Raw genomic sequence first — 26,768 nt, forward strand, 5'->3', positions numbered from 1 at the left:
AAGTAGGAAGGAAGAGTGAAATGGTGTTTAATGCCAGGGTAACATATTTTCTGCACATTCAGACATCTCCTCTTCAGTGCATGTCGCACAAGGAGCCCTTGCTTTGTGTCCAGGCAGCAGGTTTGGGAGGAAGGAAGCAGAACTGTCTGAAAGGAGGAGCTATAAAACACACAGACCTAGTCAGAGAAAAGCACAAATGTTTTCCTCTAAGACACTAGTGTGCAAATTCTGGCCGAGCACAAGCGCGTGCGTTTCCCTGCTGGTGCTTTCGAGCAGTATGGTGGCTTCCGGAGCGCTGGTCTCTGCGCAGCGCCAGCGAAACGCCGCGGATGCCGGCGTGCGGTGCCGCGCGGCGCGGTTCTGTGCTCCGCAATGGGAGCAGGTGGTGGGAGGTTGTTTTGATGAGGTTAAAAAGCTCCTCCCCTCCCTCGCGAGCAGCACCCGCTCTGCGTCAGCAGGAATTGTGCCTTGCACGGCTCTTCGGCGGGGGGAGTGCAAAAGATACATCAATATGAGGTATCAAACTGAGACTTAGCTGTTCCTTTTAAGTGGCTGCTCATTTCCTTGAGCCATAACATGGGCTAAAGGTTAACTCGCACGTTCTCCGCAGAAGAGCGATTCCTTTTTCAGGAAGGCAGAAGGTGGGGAGAGCCTGTTGTTTCGTATCCTTTCCTACCCATAGACTAAATGTGCCGCACAGCCTTGTCCACGCAGATCTCTCTTTCCTCCCACCGGATTACTTGCTAATCAGACTTCAGCGCCGCAGAGATAAGAGGGCGACCGCTGCCTGCGAGGAGGCTTCGCCGCGAGGACGCGGCGGCGGCTGCCGCCCGGCTCCGGGCCCTTGGCCAGCGCTGCTGCCCGTGGTGGGCCCGCGCGGCCGGCGCTGTCCGCGGTGCTGGCATGGCCGGGGGGCGGCCGCAGCGCAGCCCCGCGCGCGCCCCGAGGTAGGTGCGCTCTTTGTTTGAGGGCCCCTCGCGCAGCGGCAGCCGGGCCGCAGGCGCTGCCCGCGCGGGGAGACGGCGCCGCAGGCCGGGCTGCCTCCCGCGGCCGAGCGGCGACGAGAGCGCGCGTCTGCTGCCGCAAGAAGCCATTTGGATGGGATGTGCTCTATTCCTCACGCTCCTGTCTTTTTGTCTCCACAGAGCATGTTCAAATGAGGCACCTTAGCAACCTCCGTGTTAGTGCATATGATGGTGCTGTAATCTTCTGTGTTGTAAAGTGGGTAAAAATCATCCAGTTTCTCCTCGGTTGGACCTCGAAGCCGGGTGTCGTTTATACTCTCCTGTTATCTGCACCCTCTCTTCTCTGAATGTGGATTTAAAGAAGCAAGCACCTGTCTTCTCTTGCCACTGCATTTTTAAAAGCCAAACTTTCCATGCCATTGTAATTGTATGTTAAGAAGATACGTGACATAACACACTGACTTCTAGTGATGCCGAATTCTACAATCCGGGCAGTTTTGTCAACAAGATTTAATGCACTTTAACTGAAGAAAAAAACTGAGCCTAACTGCAAATGTGTTTCTTATGGTGCTGAAATATCCCTTCCGACTGCACTGAGATAACCACAGGAAAGGGCTTTTACAGGCAGAAGTCACCTTTGATTGTTGCACTTAGCAGTCCCCGTGGACTTAAATTTTGGTACGTACATGTTTTTCACCATTCTCTGAGCATGCTGATAGAATATAGCTAGTGAGAATGAGGAACTGCTTTCACACAGAATGAGATAATGACTAGTCAGAATATCAGATGATGAAGTTTGCATGTCTTTTGGGGAGGTATTAATCTTGGCATTGCTAAACTAAGCAATGCTGAAGTCTGGCTGTGTACTTCACATGTTGATAGTGCTTTAATATCCATATTTTACAATTGGATGTTGCTGGTGGGGGAAAAAAGGAGCTTTAAATATTTTAAAACATTCTTTCCTATTTTCCTGTTGATTTAATTGAAGTAACTTACAAGACACACTGCATCATTAATATTTTACAGCATATGTAAATGTGCTTAATATGATTCTGGTAGCAGTGAAATCTCCATTTCATTTTCTTAGGGAGAAAAATACATGCAGCCACAGGAGCATCATTCTTTTGAGTTCAAATGCAGTGCAGTTTTCATGGAGTGTATGTGTGTGTGTATGTATGTGTGTATACATGTGTGTGGTTTTATTTCTTCTGGTTATTCATAAGAATTTCACATAAAATTGGGATGAAAAAGTGTCCTACATATACCTAAGTGCTGACCATTCTGAAGCTAGATTTGCAATGTCCAGCATCGCCGTGGTTAGGAGGAAGCATTATTTTCCTCCAGGGACAAAAGTGAGAGAAGTGTTGAGTTATTTGAAAGTAAACAGCAGCTCTTTACATTCTGGAGTCATAGAGGAGATGATATTAGCCAAGACCTTTCTCCTCTCCAAAAGGCACTATGAAAGGATCTAAAATTCAAGGCTCAGTGAGTGTTTTTTCAGTTCTTAAGACTCTAGGTAGAATAACCTTACCATATGAAGGGCATGATATCTATAGAAATGGACTGTTTCTTTAAGCTCACATGGTGTCATTTTCATCCTACAGAAGGAGACTCTTTTAACCTCCCTTAGTGAAAGGATTGGCAGCACTTGGCTTCAGTGATTTCACCCAGGTGCTAGAGCTCATGCTGTGCAGTATAATGAGGAAAAGGTACCTACTCTGTGATCCCGGTCAAAATACACAGCTATATTTTATAATCACAAATAAGTGTAGTGGTTTATTGTTGGTGGGTTTTTTCCCCTTCTTTTAAATATGTTTGTGTTGGAACTTCCCCAAAAATATATAGTAAGAAGCTGGCAAGCTAATTGAGATGATTTTTTTCTCTCTGTTTGACATTATAGCTTATAGCTTAATGTATCACTATTTGTGTAATTTGAGCTCACTGCTAAGGACAAGCAGGTAATGCAGCTCTCAAAAGGATGCTTATCAATCTATCTAATCACACTGAGCTATTTGGGAATTTCAAAGCTCACTTAAGACACGATTATGGTAAGAGGCAGAGTTCAGGAAGTAGCATCTAGTATATTTTTTTATCACTGAATTTGTCTTGGTTGAGGAGAAAGTATTCTGTATACACCCAATACCATTACGGCCTTATTAGTGCTGCTGTGGTCAGCGCTTTGTGAACATTGGGCATGGAAGTCTCCTTTGCACTTGCTGCTGTGCGAGCAGCTAGAATGCAACAGCACCAACTCGAAGGCTGCATGGCTCATTAGCATCCTGGATTTGTACAGGGTCCTTCCAAAATACTGAATTTAGTGGAGGGAAATGCTAGCAAATGTGACAGGGAATGTGCTGTCAAAGAGGATGCAGCCTTTGGAAAGGAGGAAGGCAGGACTGAGGATGTGCGTGCACCTCTTGTAAATCAGGGGTTGGATTCGTGACGTGGGGTCATGGGCAACTTCACTGCTGTATTACCAGGCTCTAGTTTCCTACGTTTAAAAAAAAATAAAAAAAGGAAAAGAAAAAGAAACAATCTCTTTTTTGGGAAGAAGCAATCAGTGCCTTTGTCGTTACTCCATGCAGCTCCTCAGTCTCGTGTCAGCAGTGCCAGCTCTCAATGCAGCACAGCTGCAGCTTGTGGCTGGTAAGCGTGCTGAAAAGCAAGTGATGTTTGGGGGGTCCTCATGTGAATGAGAGGAAGAAGCACATCTCTGAATCCTATGGAATGGTGCTCCTGGGATACTGCGGTATTAGGCTCATTGCTCCTATGTTCTTACTTCAACATCTTTGCATATTGATCCTGTGAAAAGGGGATGTTTTTGGATTTTAACTGAGATGCTGTAGATCTGGCATCAGAGCAAATAGTTAAGTGTAAGCTAGGCGGGTCTTGTGAAGCGCTGTGCTGTTCTCCCATAGAAATTGTCGGAATCATTACAAAGATCTTGAATTTAGTTATGGAAAATCCGGTTGGGGGCGGCTCAGCCTTGCCGTGACCCAGCTGCACTGGCAGGGAGGGCTGGCGCGCTCCCGGGGCCGAGGACTCGCGTCTTCCCCGACAGCACAACCAACGTGCGGAGCAGGGACTCCCTTTGGGCAGGCTCCGGCCTCCAGGTCGTGTCAGATTGCTCACACCTGTTACAGAGCTTGTGTGTTCTAATTAATCTGTGTACATTTAATAAATGTACTGGTGTTGAAAAGACCAGTGGGCAATTTTGTAACGAATATAGGATTATTCAGTGTGCATATCAAGTAGAATATATGTCTACTTATGGGGGGGAAAAAAAAAAAAAAAAAAAAAAGCTCAGATTTTTTCACTGCTTCAAAATCTTCTAGTTGGTTGTATGGAAAATGCACATTACCCAAGAGTTGATGGTGCTTTCGGGAAAGCTGGAGGGTCAAGGTGACAATAAGGGTGGTGATTTCTTCCCAGTCAGGTTTCTTGTAGCTTTCGACCGACCCTCAAGAGACAAAGCAAATCTGTTGGAGAGCTCCTTGCGTGTGTCCTTGTGCTCAGGTGAATTGCCAGAAAGGTTTGTTGTTGGCCTGTGATCGCAGCCAAGTGCCTCAGATCAATTTCTGCGGCCTTCTCGGTAGGTTGGCTTCAACAGCAGAAATCCAGGGTATTTCATCCTCTCCATCTCCTCCTTTCCTCTCATAAGGAGGAGGGGAGGAGGAAAGAACATCAAAAGACCTTTCCAAACAGAGCAACTCCAATGTTGCTGATTTCCAAGGTTGCTGGTCTTCAAAAAACCAAAACATGCTGCAAGCAACTTGATTTCAGACACAGGTGCCCCTGTATGGTTCTTGTTGCCAGCCAAGGAAATATCTGAGCAGAACATGTGTATTTGGGGTACTCTAAGCCTTACCTACAGCCTACATTACATATTTAACAATGGGCGTTTGCATATTTTTAACGCCATGAGGTTGTAAAGTGGGAGAAGTTGCATGTGGGAGAAGTCCAAGATCTGATCCCGAAAATACTCGCTGCTGCTCTTGGTGCTTTTCCAGGTTAATACCAGAGAGCTTTCAAATCCTGAAATGTGCTGCCAGGAGCCCCCTGGCAGAGATCTGCGTCAGGAGGGTGCAGACTCTGCCCCTCGCAGAGGGTTCGGCACCCGCAGGTGCACTTAGGCCTCTTGCAGGCGTGGAGCTCTCTTGGAAAGAACGATGTGCTCTGCTCTGTTTATCTGATACCATATAAATCTGCGGCATTCGCCATTAGTTTAATAATAGAAAGTATCAGTGGTAAACAGTGTACAAAGTAGCTGGTCAGTGCATGTACCAGAAAAAAAGCCTTTAATTTTAGCCTTTTCCAAATTGAAATGATGGTGGCATTGAATTTTAGAGTAAGAGTATATCCTTAATGGACAGCTCATTATAGACCTCCAGAAGGAAAAGGAAAATGGTGGGGAAATTGGTATTATTGTCATAAAAGTGTCTGTGAAGCAGATCAAGTTTTGTTTGCCTTGGGGAAAAATAGATCAGCAGTGTGTTTATTGAAAGCCTACTGAAGTTATCTTCAGTATCCAATTTCCTATTATATTTCAGGAGTAAAATCTGGCCCTTGGAGAAATTAGTGGCAAAATTGCCTTTAAGGTCACTAGACTTGGATTTTTCTGTTTTACAGGTTAAATGAATTTAATTGAACTTACTGTGAATACAGAAGCTAGTCTATACTGCAAGTCTGAAAGGGAGGATGCAATGAAATAACCATCTCCTGGGGAAGTTGTCCAGGTTTTATACCTCAAGAAGCAGGTACCATTTGGGAAGTTTGAAGACTTTGGCATCAGAGCTGTCTATGCCATTAGTGTTGTATGTAATCAGGCTTCATGCTGTAGACAGAGAGACTGCCAAGTAGGGACTATGGTATCTAGACTTGCTTTTGTTACTCAAAATAGTTAAGAATCAGTCCAAAATGATTTCCATGGAAACATCAGCAAATGAGTGGAATCTCTTTAGCCTGTTAAATTGCATGCAGGTACGCTGGGCTGTGCCAGAACCTCCTTTACTGGTTGTACCCTGCTGCGATTACTAGAGGAAAATGGTACCCAGGCCTGCTAATAATACATTAAGATGAATCCGTGACCCTGCAAATCAGCCTAATGCTGGTACTTGGGCCCAGCTGATGGAAAAGGTCGCCTTGGGAGGCAGGAGGAAACAATGAGAGCAGACCCTTTGCGTCCTCTGAGTCTTCATGATTTTAACGGTCAGTTTTACCATTGCACAAAAATGATTGTGATTTAGGAACACAGAGAAAAGGGAAAAATTATTCGTGTGCTTTAAGGATTAATTGCCTGAAAACAGCTTGTTGTTGCCATTACCACTTCAAATATTCAAAAGGAAAAAAATAGTAGAGGATGGAAAATTACTACTGCACCCTCCTCATCCCCTGCAGATTGCTTGCTCTGGAGGTTTAAGAGCATTTTGCTCTGTGTTCAGGGCTTTGCCTGAAGGCCCACAGTGACTGCTAGAGTCTATCAGAGCATTTAATTTTATTTTTCAGGATTGGCCTACCCAGATGAGAATTTTGCTCCTCCAGCACATGGAACAGTGCTGTTGTAAAGATTAGAAATACCGCAGTTTATTAGGAAATGGAGGGTAGAGTTTCGGTGCTGATCGGAGGGGCTCTGCCCGTAAAGCCCGTGCGCAGACAGGATTTCTCGCTGCCGCCTCAGTAAGATGACTCGTAGTGGTGGCGCTGGCATCGTTCTGAGGCTGCTTCCGAGAAGCCGCATCCTCCTCTTCCTCCGGGGACCAGGCAGACAGGCAGGGAGGGAGGGGAGGAAAAGGCCTCACGGCTGCCTTCAGCCAGCGGCTCGCGCTGGGTCGAGTCTGCGTTTGAGATGAGGGTCACACGGGGTCTGCAAGGTGATGGTGATCATGTACTTTAAAGATACCTTAAGATTTCAGTACCTTAAAGCAGAGAGGCTGTAGTCAGCATTTGCAGTAAGATTGAGCGTTCCGGCATTCCTATCTTCTAGCATTCTTGTGTTACTAAAGGTCCATTTGTACTTGTTTAATGCATAGTTAGTCCAGTTTTATCAAATCTTGCTGATCTAGCTATGCTTCTCGAAAGAACTACACCTCGCTTCCAGGCACCTGCGATCCTCCCTGATGTGGGCCTGCAGCAGAGCTCCTGCAGCCCCCAGGGTGCAGCTGCTGGGTGCAAGGCCAGGAGGGCCTTCGGGGAGCTCCTAGGCTCCCTGCCATGGGGCCAGAGTGATGCAGGGAGGTAGGTATTTCTGCTCTGTGCTGCTTAGCTGAGGGTGGGGTAGATCCAAGGGCTTCGCATTTCTGTTGAAGAAATGTGGGAGCTTGAGAATTCAAGTGCCTTAGTGATCTGAAGGTCTCAGCCCAGCTAAAATTTCTTGGCTGTTCTTGGAGCTCCGAGCTTAGAAGCTGTTTTTCAACAGATGACCAGGAGCTATCAGGCCCAAATCAATGTTCTTAAGAAATACAGAAAGATGTCTTTTTAGGTTTTGGACCTGCAGAAACTTGATGTTTTTGCATTCCAAAAAAAATGTAATGGTATTTTCTACTTGAGCTTCAGAATATCCTATTGAATAGGAATTTTGTCTGGTGATTTGCTCTGGTGTGGGTTTTCCTAAATTGCAAAAGGGACCTGTGGTTCTTGTTTGGAACTCTTTACAATTCAGTTGAAGCTGAGTGTTGGAAAAGTCAATGTCTCTGCAGCTGAGGAGGGATAGGAAATGGGAAGCGCTGCAGTAAGGCCTTATGATCCACATAATCCGTGGGATTTGAACCTTGTCTGACTGAGCGGATCTGCATTGCTTGAAAGAAGAGGCTCTTGATTTTTACGTTCTGTTGTTTCTCTTTACAGTAACCTGGTTGCGTGTCCTGAACAGCTTTTGTCTATTGTGTTTTAGATAGACAGATAGGAGACTGTCTCCTAAAAAGTTCTCTCTTACAGAGATGTGCTAATTATAGTTGATACAATCTTTGCTGTCACAAACCGTAAACTGTTTCCTCCTGATGAAGGTATTCATGTCTTTTCAACCTGCAGGGAACGCTGCTTTCCTTTGTTCATTATCTCCGGCAAGATGATGAGTTCTAACCAGGAGGAGGTCACTTTGGGCGCTTTTCTCCAGTATATTGAAGATATGGGGATGAAGGCCTACGATGGCTTGGTTATACAGAATGCATCAGACATTGCTCGAGAGAATGATCGCATGAGGAATGAAACAAACCTGGCTTACTTGAAAGAAAAGAGTGAAAAACGCCGAAAACAAGAAGAAGCAATAAAACGGTAAGTGTCTGGATAAAAAGATGCCTGGTCTAGCAGTGTAAATGAACAGCGGAGAGTTTGTTCTCAGCTGTGGCAAATGTGTAGACCGGTTGGCTTCTAGGCTGCCTCCTGGTAAAAGCCACACAGGCCACTGGCACATGTCAGTCCTGCCCACCTTGGTGATGAAAAATGCTCCCATCTACATGTAATCAGTTTGAGCATGTGTGCTCAAACCAGCAGGTCTGATTTGTAAAAAAAAAAAAAAAAAAAAAAAAAAAGTGTGTGTAGAGCTATCCTGTATGATAACTCCTGTATTGATGTGTGAGCCCTTGCAGGACGGGGACAGCTTCACAGATCAAAATGGAGTCTCCTTGAGCTGGTGTCTTAAATCTGTTAAATTTAAAGGTTTTTAATTGCTGTCTGAGAATTTACAAAAACATGTTATTTATGACTTTATCCTGCACTCCCTGAAGCCAGTAAAAATAATTTAAAAAAATACAATCATTTAAAGGAAAATGGATCAAGCCCCTGGCGGGCACAACCTTGTAATGGTTTCTTTAGAATAATTACATCAGTTCTGCTTGATAGTTAACGAGAAGAGGGCTCATGTTACTTGGTCTCTTGTGCCAATGGGTAGCAATGAAATCTCTTGCTGCTTTTGGAGAGGAAGGATGAATGGTATACATACATACATTCATGTATATGTGTACAAATACAGAGCGCACAAATCCAAAACTTGCATTTTCTTGGAGAGAGACAGATTTTATAACACAGGTAATCACGAGTGCTAAATGTGTATGCAAATGAATGGCTTGAACAGGACCTGTTTAGTGGTCCTGTGAATTTTTCTCCCAGCGTGAATCCTCTGAATTGCAGTTTGTGATTCAGGGTGATGCAGTGTCTTGAACGCTGTACAGCCAGGGATAACAGGCATGGGGTGCTGTGGGTGTTCCAGGGACACCTCAATAGCTTGGTAATTTTGATGGGGTGTTAAAAGCAAAAGAGCAGCACATCCAGTTTTCTGGGAGGAAGAATAAGGACACAAAGGTAAATTATGGCCATTTTACATTTCAAGAAGTAGAATTTTCAGGCTACTCATGAGCTCCTTTCTGGCAAGGGTGTGGAAAATAATATGAAATTAAGGTAAATAAGAGTCAATGCAATGTGCATTTTGGAATCTTCTGGCACTCGTATTTTGTCAGCTCTTTTTGGGTGATATTTAGAGAGATTCGCATGGTTTGGGAGTCAAAGGCAGAGAGGTTCCTTAAAGCAGCAGCTACGCTGTGTATGTCTTCATGAGAAAAACTTTCTTCCTGCAGCAAATTGATGTACAGGTTTGGGGGTTTGGTCTATGCTGGCTATGTGCTTTGTTTAATTCTTGCCATCTTTCTTCAGTGTTCCTGGGAGGGGATGCCAGAATATAGGTGTAAAAGATAAGTAGTATGTGAAGCCATTTTTTTCTTCGTAGCCTTTCTTTGGCTAGTGAACAGTTATATTGTAAATGTTTCAAGAGGAGACCCACTTCAAAGCAATCCCTGATCTGATGGGGGCAGTCGTCATATTTCTGCTACATAAAGCAGAGGAGAGGTTTCAATCTGCCTCTCTTGCTGCTAAGCAAAAGTGCTAGTCAATAGACCGTTTCTCGAAGCACTGAGATGAAGAGCACCTTCCACTGGTAAATTGTTGAATGCACTTAAAAATCCAAACTAAAATAGCAAATACTTTGGCTTGGCTAACACTTCATTTTTGATTAATTTATTGTTGGCTGCAAAGATAAATTGTGGCAACACAAGGCACAACAGCATGTGATTCCAGGTAGGTGTGACTGTAATGGACACTAAAAGCTGAAGTAGGCTTTGTTATAAATAAGTTTTATATGAATTTTAGAGGTGGGAGTTTTGGACACAGCCAGTTTTCTATGTGCCTCTGGCTAAGCTTCTTGAACCTCCTTTGACCATTCGCTGAATGGCGGTAACACGATTTGCTACCTTGTGGTTGGTTTGTGTGGCTTTATGTATTGATCTTGGCAAAGTGATTTGATAAAGAGCTCTGGGTGAGTGCGGATGATTCGGGCAAAGCCAAACCAGGCAATCTTTGCTCGTGCAAAACCTTTGAGATTACTGAGAAGAGAGTGGATGCAGGATACAGAGCCCCTGGACACAGAGTCAGAAGATGCTGTGATGTGAGCAGCAAGGAACAAAGCATTAGCTGGAACTTTTATCCCTCCTTTCCACCTCAGGGTCTGATCAGGCCAGAGCAGTGCTTTTGTGAGCTTGGAGCTGTCATGCCTTGGTTTCTGAGGAGACCCGGGTAGCCTCATCTCCTGTGGCCTCCTTTGGCAGGAGGACACTTCTCCCAGGCTTGCTGACTCCTGCAGGCACTGCCGCAGTGCAGGGAGGTGCCCAATAACACAGTGGCTTTATCTGAGGAACAGGGTGGATGTGTATGTACAGATTTCCTGCAGAGAGCTCTGCTCCATGGGAACCCCCTTGGTCTCCTGCTTGGCTCAGCTCCTTCACATGGAGGAGGGAACAGTCTTCCAAGAGAACCTTAGGAATACTTATCTTTGCTTAGCTTCTTTCTCCATCTTTTCCTTTGTTAAATTGGGAACAGAAAGGACAAGAAGGGAAAGGAGTTATTGATGACCTACTTGATTAGGAAACCTAAAAACAGTGAGGGACCAAGGGAATAACATCACATTTGACTAAAGAAGCAGTGACATCTAAAGTCGTTCAGGCTGATTGCAAATGATATGCTCCCCATGGGAAACTCCAGAGATTCATCCAAGACTCTGATATCCATGGCAGTCAGAAAAGGTAGAACAGCCTTATTGATTTGTTCTTTGTTCTGAACAATTTTCTTCACCTTATCTTGATGGGCACTTAAGTTATCCCTAACTCCTGATAGCAGTGCCCGTGTGCAGCACTGCACAGTGTGGAGACCAACACCTGCAAGAACCACCATAGCAAGAAGAGTGGTTGCCTGTCATTAACCACACGAGGATCTTGAGGAGGACTAGGAGGTCCAGCAAATACCCTTCTTTTTTGCTTGGAGGGATCAAATAAAACAGCTATTAGCCTTTGGCACCTAAGAAGATGCAGAACTGAAAACCATGCAACAGGCTGATTGCATCATTTTTAGAAGCTGTTCAATTTTAGAGATCAAGTACTTTTTTTCTTTTTCTTTTTTTTTTTGGGGGGGGGAAGGCTGGTCATGTATATTAAGAGCTCAAGATAGAATAGTTTATCTAACAGAGTGGTGTCATGCACAGAGCTACTTGTCGGAAGGTGTTATTTACTTGAATCATCTGATAATGGTGCTGTATGGCATAAAGGTTCATTGAAATGTATTAGTCTCTGCAGTTTGCAAACAACATCTGAAAAATGACTTTAAAAAGCCATTATATAGTACATTTTGCTTAGAAAGGATACGTTGCTTTGTATTCTCCAATAGCATTGATGTACCTTCAGTGTGAGTGTAAATTCATTCTGTGCGGTTCTGATAGGTTAATTGGGGGGAAAAATGTATGGATCTATTCTAAATTGCAAGGGATAAAACTAGCATCATATTGGATTGGGAGGAAAGCAACTAGTCTTTGTCTGATCTTGCTGGGCTGAGTCAGCTGATCTGATCTGAATTTCTGACCTAGTTTTAGTACGATACTTAGCGGCTGTGCTGAGAAAATAAGGTTAATATGCTGATCAGTAGTGGAGAGTAAGCCACAGTGAATACATTAGTGTATGTATATTTTGTATCTAATTTTTAGGCTTTTTTTCCCCTTTCATCTTCTATTAGTCTGCCCGTGCTACTTGATGACTGTCCATTCAGAAGTCTGTCCAGACCAGCACTGGCTTATGGCCCGCAGAGCTTGTGAATTGCAGATGAGGTTCCGAAGCAGTAACGTTTTCCCGGGGAACGCGGTGGCCGCGCTGCCCAAAGCCCCTTTGGCACAGCACGGTGTGTGCTGCAGGCAGGGAACAGGAGGCACCAGGTGTGCTCCGCTGCGCCTGCGGGGAAGGGGTTTTCAACTTGCATAGGACACCTGTGGTAACAGGCAGGAGCTTCCTGGCACACCCGTAATTGAAATGTGTACATTTTAGATACCTCACACCCGTCATGCAGAGTCTCGTGCAGTGCTAGTCTTAACTGCATGTGCACCTGAGGAGCTGGTATGAACGTACCTGCCTTGTCCTCCCTTTCCACACCGAGCCAGGTCGCGTTATCCTGGGCAGAGACTGGTGCTGAGGGAAGTGAGTGTTTCAAAGCTGTGGCCTCCAGACTCTGGGTTTCACTGAAGATACTGCTCCTGTCGCGTGTATTGGCGCCTTGATCCGCAACGCTGCGAAGATGCAACAGCTCTGCCACAGAGTTCATGGCATGAGGGGGCAAGAATTTATCCCTGCTAAAGCCTGGCCTCAGCCACCAAAGCATTTCCCTCTGCTCCTGCTGGTTCCTGCGCTTGCAAGTCCTTGGGAGCAGCGCCGGGGCCCACGGCGAGCCCCGTTACCGCTCGGGTACCCCTCGCCGAGCGGTGCCGCACGGATGCGGCGCGGGGAGGAGCAACTCGGGCGAGGGGCAGCGCCGGGGCAGAGCTAAGCTCCGGAATAAAGAAGGGATTGTGGCCAACAGCTGTCATCCCGACCTCTCCTTCCCAGGCACATCAAATATTGACGACTAACCCAGCGGCAAAAGTAAGATAATATTTTTCCTCTTGCCTTATTTCCTTCTTTTTTATTTATTTATTTAGTTTGTAATATTGTGGAGGGAATTGGGTTTAAAGCACTATCCATATGTTGTTTTCTGTAGTCTCTGTCCTTAGGATTTGGGGTTTTTGTAAACAAGGCATAAGGTGTGTGTGTCCTTGAGCTCAGAGTTAGGTGTTATCAAGCATGGGTGACAGCAGGCAAGGATAAAAATATTTCTATGCATGGGATTACTCATTGCTTATAAGCTCCGTTCTTCTCCGCAAAATAATTTCTTTATGAACTTAGCATTTACAAAAATCTTAATTTCAATAATGTGCTGAAATCAGAATAATACTTTAGTCAAAAGAATGCTGAAAGTACTATTTCCTTTTTTTCTAAACATTTTCCTGTAGTGGAAATTGTTCATGGTGAACTAAATATTTCAAAATACGGTGCAATATTTATGGTTGCTAGATTGCAGTATGTTTGCCAGCAGACCTCAAGAAAAATAGAAATTAAGTGCGGTAAATGCTTCTGGTAGTGGCGAGGGGCTCCGTTTAAATACTTGCAAGGGCATTACTGGGGTGATGGTGTTAGTTACAAGCTTGAGAACCTGTTGTCACTAAATAAATAAAATTCCAAATCTAAGTTTACCCCACAAACACAGATTTTTGGATTTGAGGTCAATTCTTTCTTAATCAAAAGTTATGTCTTATGAGGAAGCTTAACTGGCAATAATTCTGGTTTCTTCATCCTACGGACACGTTGCATAGTTATTTAATTGTAGCTTAATTTAATTGTAGCTTAATTTAATACTGTGATGCCATCATTACTGTAGAAGCGGCACTAATTCCACTGATGAGGTGTGTTGGAGACTAATTTTAGAAGGATTTTGAAAGCTGTATCTTATCAAAATGTTGTAGGGTCTCTTTCTGGAGATGGGTTGCTGTAGGAAGAATAGCGCTGACAGTGTTTTCGTCAAGAGCAAGTAAAATGGTCGCGCAGTCAGCGACCTCCAAATGTATTTTTTTGCGCTGTAAGTAAACAGATGTGATGATCTAGCCAACAAATCCTCCCTTCCAAATGCTCATACCCATATGGCCACTCGTATTATTGCCACACAAAATAAACAAGAGACACAATGCAAATACAGTATATTGCTGTTGCTCTTATTCCCAGCAGTTTTATTTTAGGACAATCATACAACAAATGTCATTAAAATTTACCAACAGACTGATAGCCTCCTTGGCAATACCACGTATCAAGAAAATCAGGCCAAGCAATCATCACTTTGGAATCTAAATGCTGAAGCTATTTTCAATAAATCTTCCATGATTTTCGAGCTCCTGCCTCCAGTCCTCCCTGGTTTGTGAGGATGCACAAGCTCTGACCGCTCAGCGTTCCCCACACTGCTCCGGGCTATGCAGTTCTGCTGTGCGAAGGGAGGCAGTTTTGTTCAGGATTCATTTGCTGTATTTAAAAGAATCACTAGAGGCAGAGGGTCGTAGAGAGCGGCGAGGATTTATAGATGGTATCCAGAGTCCTTTTTATTATTAAAATCCCGTCTAAGTGTCCCCATGCAGTTGCTGTTTGCAGGCTCTTGGGCCCCAGTGTGACCGAGGTTGCTGGCAGGGGTCTCATGCTGCAGGTTGGTGCCATCCCGGCCTGGGTCACGGTGGTGGCAGGGCCGGTCTCCCCGGGAGGGGATCTCTCTGCACTGCTGCGGAGGCATGCGAGTGCGTGTAGGGATCACAACATCCCGCGTTCAGTCCCTCCTGCTGCCCCTTTCCAGCCCTTTTTCTCACCCTAACTATAGGATGCCCAGCTTTAATTTTAGCCTGGAATTTACAAAGCGGCCTTACTGCCCACGTGGCCTCTTGTCCAAAAGCCCCGCGTGTCTTGGCAGGACAGAAGTGCGTGCAGAGCTTCTGCAGAGGTAGCAATTTTGCACCTAGGCTCTCTGGGGTTCTGGCCGTGCTCTTACTGCTAGCTGGCTTTCCATATGCTCAGGGAATGGCTGCAAATATGCTATGAAATGCCACAGGGTGTTTTCCAGAGCAGAAATAAAACCTGTTATCTGTGAAGACTGTTTGGAAAAAGACTGTTTTGAGGAGTGCCTGGCTCGAGTCTTTGTAACTAGCATGGCCTGAGCTTCAGTAATGAAGAAATGTAGTCACAGGGACAGCACAACTGATCGGTCACGTAACTAGCAGGGTCTAGGTCTGCACTTGCTGGCAAGACTGAAGCGGTGTGTGTTTGAGACCCTCCTACCCCAGCCATGCTCCAGGCTGAAGTTCAGCAGCTGGCAAATCCGGTCATTGCCCGTGATCCGAGTTAGGAAGTCACGCTACTCCCTGAAGAACTGCTCTTTGTACAGAAGAGGGGTAACCCATCAGCAGCAAAATTGCAGCTAGCCCCATTGGTATGCGCAGACACACGCACGTTCATGCACATGCACTTAGGAAATTCTGCCAACGTTGTCTCTAAAAAATCCAACTGGGAAAGCGCAGCGCCAGGCTGAGAACCCAGCAGAACTACTCGCATGAGCTCTGTGCTGGCTTCAGAACAACGCAAGAGGATCTTTTGGTGTCTTCAGGAAAATCCATCATTTAACAATAGCTCTCATAAAGCTGAAGAAAAATAGACATATTCCGTGAGCTCAGTGCATTGCTCTTCCCAGGGCTGTAAATTGTGGCTGCGTTTTGCCGTCATTAATAATGAACGGGATTACTTCATGGCCGGGCGCTGGCCGGCAGCGCTGCCCTCTGCGGCTCTCCTTGCAGCACCCTTCTCGCAGGCTGCATGTGCTTTTCTCTTTGCTTTCCTTTCTGCACAGGAAAAGGCGAACATAGTGTGGGGCTTGATAATTTAATCAGGATGTTTATTTTCTTGGCCTAAAGAGTCTACTCTTGGCTATGCCACTACAAGTGGACAGTATCAGCACAGACCACCTCTGTAACAGAAACATCTGCTATATGGGTGTCTTGTTGCTAAATTATGCTAAATCAGTGGCTGAAATTCATATGAAAATAGCAATGTGCCTGTATGCTGATTAGATTTGTGTGCAATTGGATTAAAAAGGGAGAAAGGAGAGATCAGAAGTGGATTGCGGAGGCATCACTAGTTACAGTCCCTGTAGTTAACAGGAGACTCCTATTTTTCTTCCACCTTCCCATTTTTTTGGCTGGTGGTTTTAAGTGAAGCCTGATCAAAAATACCACCACATACCCTGAAAAAAACCCAGCCTCTGTGGAAGGTGTCCTTAGTCCTTGTCAATAGTGGAGTGGAAGAGCTGGGGGGCAGCCCCTTTCCTTCCCTGTGTCAGTGCTTCCCAAGTGAACCAAACCACACCAATCCCCGCCCGAAAGAGTTAAATGAGAACATGCCAATGTTTTAAAAGGACAGAAACGAGAGCAGCTGGGGTTTACCGTAAGTTACCAAACTTGCCTGCGTCAAATCCATTCCTCCTGCTCGCTGGTTGTGCAGGGCGTAGCCGCAGCCTCTCCGCTAGCTGAGGGCACTTTAGTTATTAAGTGGAGATCACATGTTAGGAGCCATTAAGTGAATTGCTTTGTATAGCCTTTCCCTGAATGCTAGGGCAAATGCAGTATTTCATACCCTTAGCTAATTTCATGCTGTAATTTAATTTCTGAAACATACTTTTAATTGAATCTTTAAAGACAAAGGGAAAGTAAACTGCTGAGCCCTTTAGTATTGCAAAAAAGGACTGTTTAGGAATGTAGCCCATCTAGAGAATAATCTTCTATAATTAACCATAAAGTTTGTTTCGCTTCTCTGCATGCAGTTATGGAGAAGTGAGTTCCTGCTGTCTGCAAAAAGCTCAGGGCTGAAGCAGGGGTGTCGGTGAAGGCACGAGAAGTTATTTATCTGATGCTGAACATTGCAGCTCTATCGGGGACAATCTGGCAGCCTTCCACAGGGTGCAAGCCTGAATCAAGATACAGAGAGGCTAATTATGAAATTAGTCTCTTAACACCAGAATCACATTAGTAGGAGCTCCGACTGGTGATCTTGTTTTTCTAATTTTTAGTAATGAGATGAACCTTAGAAATGTGTCAGCAATTCCATAAAAAAGAAAGAGTTGCACCTCAAAGCAGTTTCTCTGAATCCTGAAACTATAGCCAGTGTTTTAGTGGCTAGATTTTGATACTCATATTCCATAAACAGTTTCAAGATAAGTTTCAGTCAAAATCCCTATAATTTGTTATGCAGTTAAATTATGGGAAAAACCTCTTGATTAGAACAGTAGCAATACAGATTGCAAATTTTAAAGATGACAGATTAAGAAAAAACATCAAACCACTGTGTTAGAGAGGAAATCCTGGAGCATCACTTTGTGTTTTATCGGTCTGATGCCTTTAAATCAGCAAGTGCTTTTCCCTTTTATTGCCACTGGGGACAAGCAGCTGATAGGTGGTGGCAGTGAGATGTGCATGGCGACATGAGCAACACCGGAGAACGGGTGCTCAAAACGAGGGGAGATAGCCTGAAGTTTGCCTGTGAAGCCCAAGCAAAGCACCTTCTGACGAAGGGAGAGAGCAAAAGCAGCGTCTCCATGTGCTGTGAAGGCTCTGTGCTTTCTGCTCTTGTGAGTTGGTAGCAAGTGCAGGTGTGAATGGGGCCATCCTATTAAGAGCATCCCCAAACAAGTGAGTTATGTTTTAGTTGGGAAGCCAGCACGGGGAGGTGCAGAGGAGAGGATCTATTTGGATTTAACTCAAACTTAATTTTCATTTGTTTATTGTTTTTGCTGGAAGGGAATCCTGCCTAAAGCAATTGCCTTCCCTGTGTGTGTCTTGGAGCACTTGTGCGCGCAGCAGGAGCGGCGGGGGAGCGTGGGGCGAGCAGGGCAGCGGTGCCGAGTAGGCGGCCTTGCCTCCTCGGGTCTTCTTCCTTGAAACTTGCTCATTAATGTCAAGGGCCTGGTGGTGCAGGACATGGGGCTCTTTTCTTTAGACCAGTAGCTCACATGAGAATCACCTGAATGTCTGTTAAACATGGACGTGCCCAGGGCAAGGTTTGCCAAAGGTATCCATGCTCTCCCTGCTGCACCCTGGCGCCATGGTGAGGGTCTCGGAAGGGTGGGAATTGCAACGAATACTTCAGAAGCTCAAACCCTCCTCTGTCCACCCTGGCAGGAGCAGAAATGCCTCTGTAAACTGGCCTGGAGTTGCCAGTGACTCCAGTCATATTTTGCGACCATTAGAAAAACAGACCTGTGATGTGGCCCGTATCAAATGGTCGTGTTGGCCAGTCTCTAAACACAGGGGGAAGATGTTAAAACATATCTGTGATCTATCTCTCAGTGCCAGCAATATCTTTCACAGGAGTCTTTCAAGTTGACTAGCCTGCAGATTACCACATAAAAACATCACCTACTGAATTTTAGAGTTGTTTTAACGTTTTGCACTCAAGTGATTTTCTTCTGCTTCTCTCTATGCCGGTTGCATCCGTGTTTCAATGGCTAAGGCAGAAATACAATTTTGTGTGAATTCAAAAGGGAAGGTTTACTGAAATGTGTGCTGCAGTGTGTGCTAAAGCTTCTGAAGGCCAAACTGATAGCGCTTCTGCTACATGGCCATTGTTAGGAAGTTTAAAAAAAAAAAATCAGAAACCTCGATATAAATGGTTTCGGCTTCGAGCAGAGCTCCTCCCGCTCGGGCCCTCCCTGCCTTGCTGGGCTGGGCTCTGCTGCGCGAGGCGGCGGGTCGGGGCTGAGGCGGCGGGTCGGGGCCGAAGCGGTTTTCGCGGCAGCCCTGCTGCCGGGCGCGCGCTGCGGCCGCCCGGGCCCGTGCGGCCTGGTCAGCAGGCACACGCAGACCCGCCGCGCGCCCCGGCGCCGTGCGGCTCCCTGGCAGCGCCCCAAAGGGACAACAGTGTTGGAGCGTCCTAGTGATTTCCTCGGCAGCCTCCTGTCCGAGCTCCTCCTTCCCGTCTTTGGTTCTGGGCTGAGTTTATGCTATAGGTATGCACTATAGGTATTTTCTTCACCCTTTCTTTCTATTCAGGAAAATCTAATTGAGACGATAAGGCTGTGGTTTTGTACACAGATACAGGAGGTGTTTTTGTTGTTAGAAATGAGCAGCTGGTCGTGCTTGTGTCATACCCTGCTGCTCTGGATGGACTTTCTGCTGTCACCACCTGGAGACCTGTCTTAGATTTCAGGTGCATGAATGAGGGTAGAGCAAAGTAAAACCAGTCCCTTTGGGGCCAGCAGTAAGGGATGAGAGGTGAACGTTGAAGCACGCCCAGAACATTCTCCGAACGCTTCCCCAAACCCCTCTGCTCCTTGCTGCTTATAGCACTTCCTCTCCCATCTAATGCCGCAGGTGATGGTGGTGATCCTGCTGTCATTACTCAACAAGCAAAGTGTGGCCTCTTATATTTTTTCCTACCTTTGCTTGCCTTAAGGGAAGGCGCAGAAGGCAGTGGAGCTGCAATGTGAGCAGAGGCAGCGGAGGCGGGGATGAGGCGCAGAGCAAGGCTGGGGCAGAGGCGGCTGGCGCCGAGCACGCGCACCTCGCAAACCACGAGACTTCTCTGTGCTCACCTACAGCCTGCAAGGAAGGGAAGAGATCCATGGAGAAACCAGGCGCCCAGGGGAAGGGACAAGGGTTTCCTGTCTCGTTGGGTGCGAGCCGGCATGTGGGTAGTGCTGCCCTCGCTGAGGTGTGTGCCTGGGGCTGAGCAGAGCGGGCAGCAACAGGCTGCACACAGCAGAACACCGTGGAGACACGGCCAGCTCAGCTGGTAAAAACCCAGGCTGAAGCGAAGCAGCCTCTCCCAAACCCTTGCGTTCTTTTGTCTCCTGTCTGCTGTGCAGATGCAATTTAACAAGAGTTATAAAGAGACGAGCTCTCAAGTCCATGAGCATGTTGGAATTAACGATTTTAGTGATTTATGATGTTGCTTTTGAACTTGAGGAAAGTCTATTTTCGATTTCCAGTTTCAGTCAATCAGATTTTCATCTTCATTTCCTAAGCAATCAGTCTAGCTGCAAATACTTACAGTTAACACTATTCAGTAAGAGAGTCCTGGTTCTTTGTGTTCTGTTTCAAATGTATCTATTTTTGGGTTACCATTTTGTAGATTTGCCACAATAAGAGAACATTAACCTGTGCTGGGAGCTAATTTAAAGATGTTTTGTACATAAATGAATCACTAAATTGACTACTAAATGAATAGTATTTTGCTCCTCACTGGAGATAGGAAGGTGCTCTCTTCTGCAGCATGCATCTCGTGCTGCTCAGCCAGCAAACACGCACTAATACCCTGGTGCAAACTCCGTGGGTGAGTGAAGATGTGGTATATTAAGAGTTCTTTACCAGGATAAGATATTTTTGATGACTGCTTTAACTGTATAATATGAGAATACTGGCGGGTTTTCAATCATCTTTCAAGGTAACTTTAAGGTAACTACTGAGAGGCTTGGCTAGCTAAAGGTCTGTATTTGATTCACTGGTTTCTGTATTGTATTTGCTTGCAGATTTACAGCAGTGGAAAAGGCTCTTCAGGCTCATGACAAAATATTATGACTAGCCTCTTCCTACTTGCTCATTTGTTTGTCCTCTGTATATGTTTATAGTGCGTTGTCTTCCCAAGAGAGTATAAACAAGTCGGTGTTTTTCCCGCGCTGACCCTTGCTGTCGTTATTGATGGGCAGATCCGGGAGATTTGGTATCAGAAGGGTTTGCCAGACTAGGTCTAAAATTTGTGGAAATTATGTCATTACTGCAATATTTCAAGGAAAAAAAAAAAAAGGCCAATAGCTCATTGCAAGACAGCGAAGGTTGCTAAGAGACGCGATGTAATTATGTGTAGATTTGTTTACCATTCCCAAGCACGTAGAAGGGAGCGCGCTGTGGACTGCAGGAATTCTGTGCTGTGCACAAAATAAGCTGAAACACATTTTCTTCTTAAATCCATTTTTAAAATGTGTCTTTGAAAGTGACACAAGAGCTTAAACTTTGGCCTCTGATTTTTTTTTTTTTTTTTAATATATAATAAGTTATTTTCATTTCCCCCTCCCTCCCCAAATCTCCACACTCTCACCTGCCAAGCTGTTGTTTGGCAGGAAGCCTCTGGCTTCCCAGCCTCCTTGTGAGAAAACATCAGGTTTTAGAGAGATCGAATGAAACCCACCCGTGTGAGCCCCTTTGTGCCTGTGGCTGCCAAAGGGTCTCGGTTCCATTCTCATTAAATGTAGCTTTTGAAGATGGCATCAGAAACAGCAGAGCTGCAGCCCCAGTGACCTGTTTCACTGATGATCCTTCTTTTCACATCCACTGGTAGCGGCCAAGAGTTAAAGTTGGCACTGTGTGGCCGAAGGGTGGAGTCCCAGTTGTCCTATTAAAATGGGACCTGCTCTGGAAGCCGTGTGCCAGGGCACGTGGGCTCCGCAGGGAGTTCCTGCTGGTCACTGCTCCCGGGGAGACCCAATCGCCTCGTCCGGGCCCTGATGCGTAGGTGGTGTTGGTGTGATATACACAGGTATGTGCAGGTGATGCACGTGTCGGTGTGATACACACAGGGATGTGCAGGTGATATACGTGTCGGTGTGATACACACAGGTATGTGCAGGTGATATACGTGTCGGTGTGATACACACAGGGATGTGCAGGTGATGCACGTGTAGGTGTGATACGCACAGGGATGTGCAGGTGATGCACGTGTCGGTGTGATACACACAGGGATGTGCAGGTGATGCACGTGTCGGTGTGATACACACGGGGATGTGCAGGTGATGCACAGCCAAAACGGGCTGCCGCCTCCCGGGAAGAGCTGCGTGTCAGCTGAGGAAGACTAGGGCAGCTGAGCGTTGTCCCACGGAGTGTTTGAGCTGGCAGCCACACTCAGAGCCATGCTCAGAGATTGCACTTGCACGCAGAAATCCTAGGAGTGAGGGGATGCCATGAAGGGATTCACTGCTTCCTTTTCTTTTTCTTTTTGGCGGTTAAGTATTGTTTTTTCATGCCACCTTATGCAGGTAGTCAGCAAAAATTGCATGTTGTTTAAATAATTTTCCATTGCATATTTGCAGTTATAGACGCACAGTTATCAGGATGAAAGAGAGTCAGATCCATAACTTTTCTCCAGGTTTGAACAGCAGTCTGAATCTCCTAAGTTGTTTTTTCTTTCAGAATCACTTTGAGATGTTCCTTGAGAATGAATAAAATATAAAGACTAAGAACAGGGAGGAAGTTTGGCCGTTTCCAACCTTTATTTGCCCTTTGTTTGCAAATGAGGGAGAAGCTTTTTCCAGTCATCTTTAGTGACAAGCAAAACCGTGTGTTTATCAAATTTAAAAGTGCTTTATGAAAGGCAGCGAGATATATACTCCACTGGTCTTACTGATATTCTGAATAAGTTAATGCCCTTTGTACCCTGCTATTCCTTTGGCACAGAACCCTACCTAGACAATACCTAGCTTGACTCTCTGTAATCATCCGCTCTCGTCATGTTCTATAAAAGTAAAATCTAAAAAAGGAGCTAAGTGTTTTTGTTGTGGATGCTCCAGGGATGACGAGGCTTTTTCTATTGAGCGTGTTTTCTGTTATGAGGTAATGGTGATAATGCTGTCTTTTGTATGTTTATAATGAGGAATAGCCGTCTTAGCTGATACTTATTTGTAAGAGAGACCTTAAAAACTTGATAGAATGTACAGCTTTAAAGGGCAGTTTGTGCTTTTATTTAATTCAGGGAGTGTAAGTCATCATTCTGAGCACATTAGCCATTCAGAGATATACTTGATTACAGCAGTAGTCCAGACAACAGTGTTTTCTGGCGTGTCCCCTCGTGCTGGCCTGCTGCCGTGCTTCTCCTCCAAACCTCCTGCCCCAGGAGCTCTATGTGACGTGTGGCGCTTCTGTTGTATTCGCTAAACAATTCCTTGGCCTGAGTTTTCTCTATCATTTAGAAATGTTTTAAAAAACTATTCTCCTCTTACATGTTCAGTAACATCGTAGTATTTTGTATTAGGAGAGAATAAATTGCTTTTGCTTTGACTGGCAGAGCTGGAAATAGCTGTCAGTGGACCTGACCACCTTTAATGCGCTGGATGCCTCTGCTCGGCTGTCCTGATGCTCAGTTGTTTCCGTCTGGCTTTGCAAAGCTGCTCTCTTGCACGGAGCTTCCCTACGGCTTGCGGTCAGGCCCCATGTCACCCGGAGGGACGGTTGTGCGAGCTCCAGCCTCGGGTCGCGCTGCGCCTGGTGCTCACCCTTGAGGGCAGGAGAGTTTTACTGGGCCGAGCAGCCCATGGTGTCGCGGCCGCGCTGGCCGGGAGCTGCAGAGCCGCTCGTGCAGGAGCCCTTCTGAGCGTAAGCAGTGTCCTGGTGCCACGTGTGCTGCGGCCCCTGCTTTGTGCCCGTGGTGAAAGCTGCTAAGGGCTGCTTGCTTTGAAATCACCCGAACCCGAATCCCTCCTCACTGAGGAGACCTTGGGAATGGAAACAGTGGTTTGAGGAAGATGAGATCAAAGCAAGGCAAAGGAGCACAGGATAAGTGTTGTAAAAGTGAAAACATTTCATGTGTTTAGAATTCTCCTGATCTAATATCACTGGATGTAACAAATGTATCATAGTAACACAGCACTGATCGTCTTTCCATCCTTTCTGACTCACCAGATAATCTCTAAGTCCTGCCGTGAGCAGTTTCTTCCAACTATACAATCACATTTACCTCCTACCAAAGAATTTTGATCCACTGAAAAAGCATTATGTGGATTTCCAAATTTCAGTTCTTCAGTAAATTCTGCATCTTCTAAATTTGCTTTATTTCCAGCTAAGAACCAAACCTGGAGATTCTTTTTGATGAAAGTAATTTAAAAAGTAAGGTCCACATTTTTCTTTTTCTATATCTAACTTAAAAATACTAAAACTAAAGGTCATTCCATGTTGAAATGCCTAAATGTTTTGAACCTCAAATGTCACCACTGGATATGGATTTACTTAATACGCTCCCTTTTCACTAGCTGTTTTTAAAAATAAAGCATAATCTGCATAGACTGCAGAAAATCTTACTTGCAGCAAAATCTCTCATAATTTTCTCACGTAAAGTACCCTGTCAAGAGACTTCAGACAACTCTGATAGTAATGTTTGAGTGGTACTTGAGAGATTGTGAGCATACTCCAAACATTGATTCTGCTTGCTTCCAATCATCATCTGTATCTGTTCCCCCTGGAATACAGAGCGTTACAGTGAGGAGGTGGCACAACTGGTTCCCTGCCAGATCCCTTGGATGTTTGGCTCTGTCCCGTGGGTTTGCTGAGTTCCCTGTGCTCATGAAAAGAAGAAAATTTAACTTGCAGTGGGTGAAGAACTGAGCAGCGGTTTTTAAATTAATGCAATATAAAAGTTTAGAAGCTGTGGAGGCGACCTGGATGGGCATGCACCTAGCAGTTACTAATACTGCATAAAGGCCAGCAACGGCTTATCCGTGATTATTTCAGTGTGCTTCACGAGGCAGTGATTTAGTGCTGCATCCTTCAAATTAACCTTGTGGAAAGACGCTTCTCCCACCTGCCCAGGGTACCTGATGCAGAACTAGGAAGAAAAAAGAAAGAACAACTGAGCTTCTCTGTCCTTTTCTGGCAAAACAAAAGGAAAACACAAGGAAAACGAGTGGTCAGGTACGATTCTGTGCTGCCAGGAATTAGCAGTCCCACAACTTGCCCTTTCTGTTCCTTGCTTTACAACCAGGGAGCCCTTCCTCCCTGCTCCCTCTCAGGTCTGAGTGAACCTGCAGTCGGTGTCTCAATGAGTTGCTGCTTCTGGAGGCATCTTAAATGTTTTGAGGGCTGCAGTTCAGCTGACCGCAAGGCTTTGCAGTGTGTGTAGTGCCACCTTGGCTTTTGAAGCGAGATGTCTCTTGGCTTTGCAAACCCCACATCATGAGCTGGTGGTGCTCAGATTCTGGCAAGCCAGGCTTGCATTTTGCACAGAATCCTGGTGTAATTGCTTCCAATAAATACTCAGGTATTTATTGGAGGTGGGGGTATATGGCTTAAGTATTATGGAGTAACAGAAAGTACCTGGATGAGTGGCATTGCCTGAACACTTGCTCTGTGTGTGTGTGTGTCTATATATTCTGTTAAAATAATTGTGTCTCAACCATATTAGAACACTTGTTGTTTTGAGATGATAGTTGTGGGTGGTACTCTTTGAACATCCATGTGAGTACAACCAGGGCCCTTTATAGCACCTCCATTCCTGTTATGCTTTGAACTAGTGAGTTAAAACAGAAAGTAAAATACCTCAAGCATAAGCATGTGTGTACAAATTTGTATTTATATACATATATAATTGTATACATAACATACACAACTAGTAATTATTGTCATTTGAAAAGATTAAACAGATCTTGTACTGCTGTGACATTCACATCTGCCTCTACAAGGATATACCCTAACTCTTTCATACAGGCTTAGGCTGAGATAGCTTTTGTTCCATTAAAGGTTAAAGTGGAATTATTAATACATTCACTGTTTACTCAGGATTACTGTGTAACCCTCCTAGAAGCCACTTCCAGTTTCCATGTGAGCTGGTGACCACGCTTGACGTTTTCTTGCTGCTGTTACAGGGAGGCAGCAGGGAGCTTCTCATCTCCTGAAGGCGACTTGCAGCAGGCAGGCCCGAGAGCGCCGGGCAGAGCGGAGGGCGACCTGCCTCTGGCGTGGTGACCTGCCTCTGGCGTGGTGACCTGCCTCTGGCGTGGTGACCTGCTTCTGGCTTCGTGCCGGCCGGGCGTTTGTGCTCCTTGCCTCTTCTGCCCTCGCTTTGCTGCTGCTTGCAGAGCTGCCGCTTGCCGCCCTTGCGTGCTGAGCTGTGCCTTGGACAGTGGTCTGGCAGAGACGGGGGTCAGAAAGCTCCCAGCTAACAGTCAATCCTGGTCCACTTGGCAAAAGGAAACAAAGAGGAGCGTCATTCTAAGTGTTTTAGTTTATGTGGCTTTAAATGTGTGTTCAGTGATAAATGAATACATGGTAGGTTGGTTGCTTTTATAAACATTAACTTTGATGTGACCTATAAGGCTTCTGTGCTGAGAAATGCTGCATTAAGCATCGTGTGCCTAGCAGCTTCAAAAGACTCAGCACTGTAAAGAGAAGTAGAATGAAGCCCCTCTTAAATTTGGATCCCCGTTGTTCTTGTTGTATTTGCCTAGATGAGAAGCCAGAAAATGATTCCACCACTTTCCAAAAATCTTTACTTAATACCTACTCCCTCTTTTCCCAAGCCTACAATTTGTCCCAAAGCAGTGAGGGCTCATGTTCAGATGTGACACAGCTTGCTTTATCTAACAGTTATATTTGAAATTAACTCATTTCTGAATTTTATTTGTAAATCATTATGGACTGCTTTTGTCAGCCCTTGTTGTGGTTAGTTTGTGAACAGCCAGGCGTTATTGCTGTTTTGGTGCTATTGGAGTAGGAATGCTGGTTGTATGCGTCCTGGTTCAGCTCCCATTCATTATTTCCGTGTACTCCAATAAATAGCTCCGGCCGTGCTGTTTGCTGTGAGCCCTCGTGCTGCTGGAGCTGCCGGGGAGCGCAGTAAGCAAAGCAAAAGGTCGTGGGCTCTCCGGGACTCTTGCAATACTCCAGCAACCCCTTCCCACCATTGCATAAGCAACGCGCGCAGCGCAGGCAGGCTCCCTTCCTCGTGTGTGCTGCGTGATCATTAGTGGAGTCGTTGCACCCCAAGGGAGATGAAATCCCACCTGGGAAGATGCTCCTTCTGGAGGCGCTGCCTGCGCCAGCTGTTTCGTGTCTCCTTGCTTTGGAAGTGCGACAGGCGGCGGAGCAGCAAGCGGAGCGGCGCCTGCCATCGCGTGCGAGGCTCGCGGCCCCTC

The 26,768-nt window shown here is 45.7% G+C and overlaps 1 protein-coding gene across 1 annotated transcript in view; it reads left to right on the plus strand.

The window, feature by feature from the left end:
• Window positions 1–1,211: 1,211 nt before the first annotated feature.
• NYAP2 (neuronal tyrosine-phosphorylated phosphoinositide-3-kinase adaptor 2) overlaps window positions 1,212–26,768 on the plus strand; it is a 118,667-nt gene continuing 93,110 nt past the window's right edge. Inside the window, exons 1-2 of the mRNA XM_010220024.2 lie at window positions 1,212–1,643; window positions 7,992–8,234. Coding sequence (XP_010218326.2) covers window positions 8,029–8,234 — 206 coding nt within the window. The 5' untranslated portion in view covers window positions 1,212–1,643; window positions 7,992–8,028. The remainder of the gene's footprint in view (window positions 1,644–7,991; window positions 8,235–26,768) is intronic.

The sequence above is a fragment of the Tinamus guttatus genome, unplaced genomic scaffold (genome assembly GCF_059628265.1).
Source record: "Tinamus guttatus ecotype Peru unplaced genomic scaffold, ASM5962826v1 Tinamus_guttatus_pri_ptg000311l, whole genome shotgun sequence".
In the NCBI taxonomy this organism is placed as follows: Eukaryota; Metazoa; Chordata; class Aves; order Tinamiformes; family Tinamidae; genus Tinamus; species Tinamus guttatus.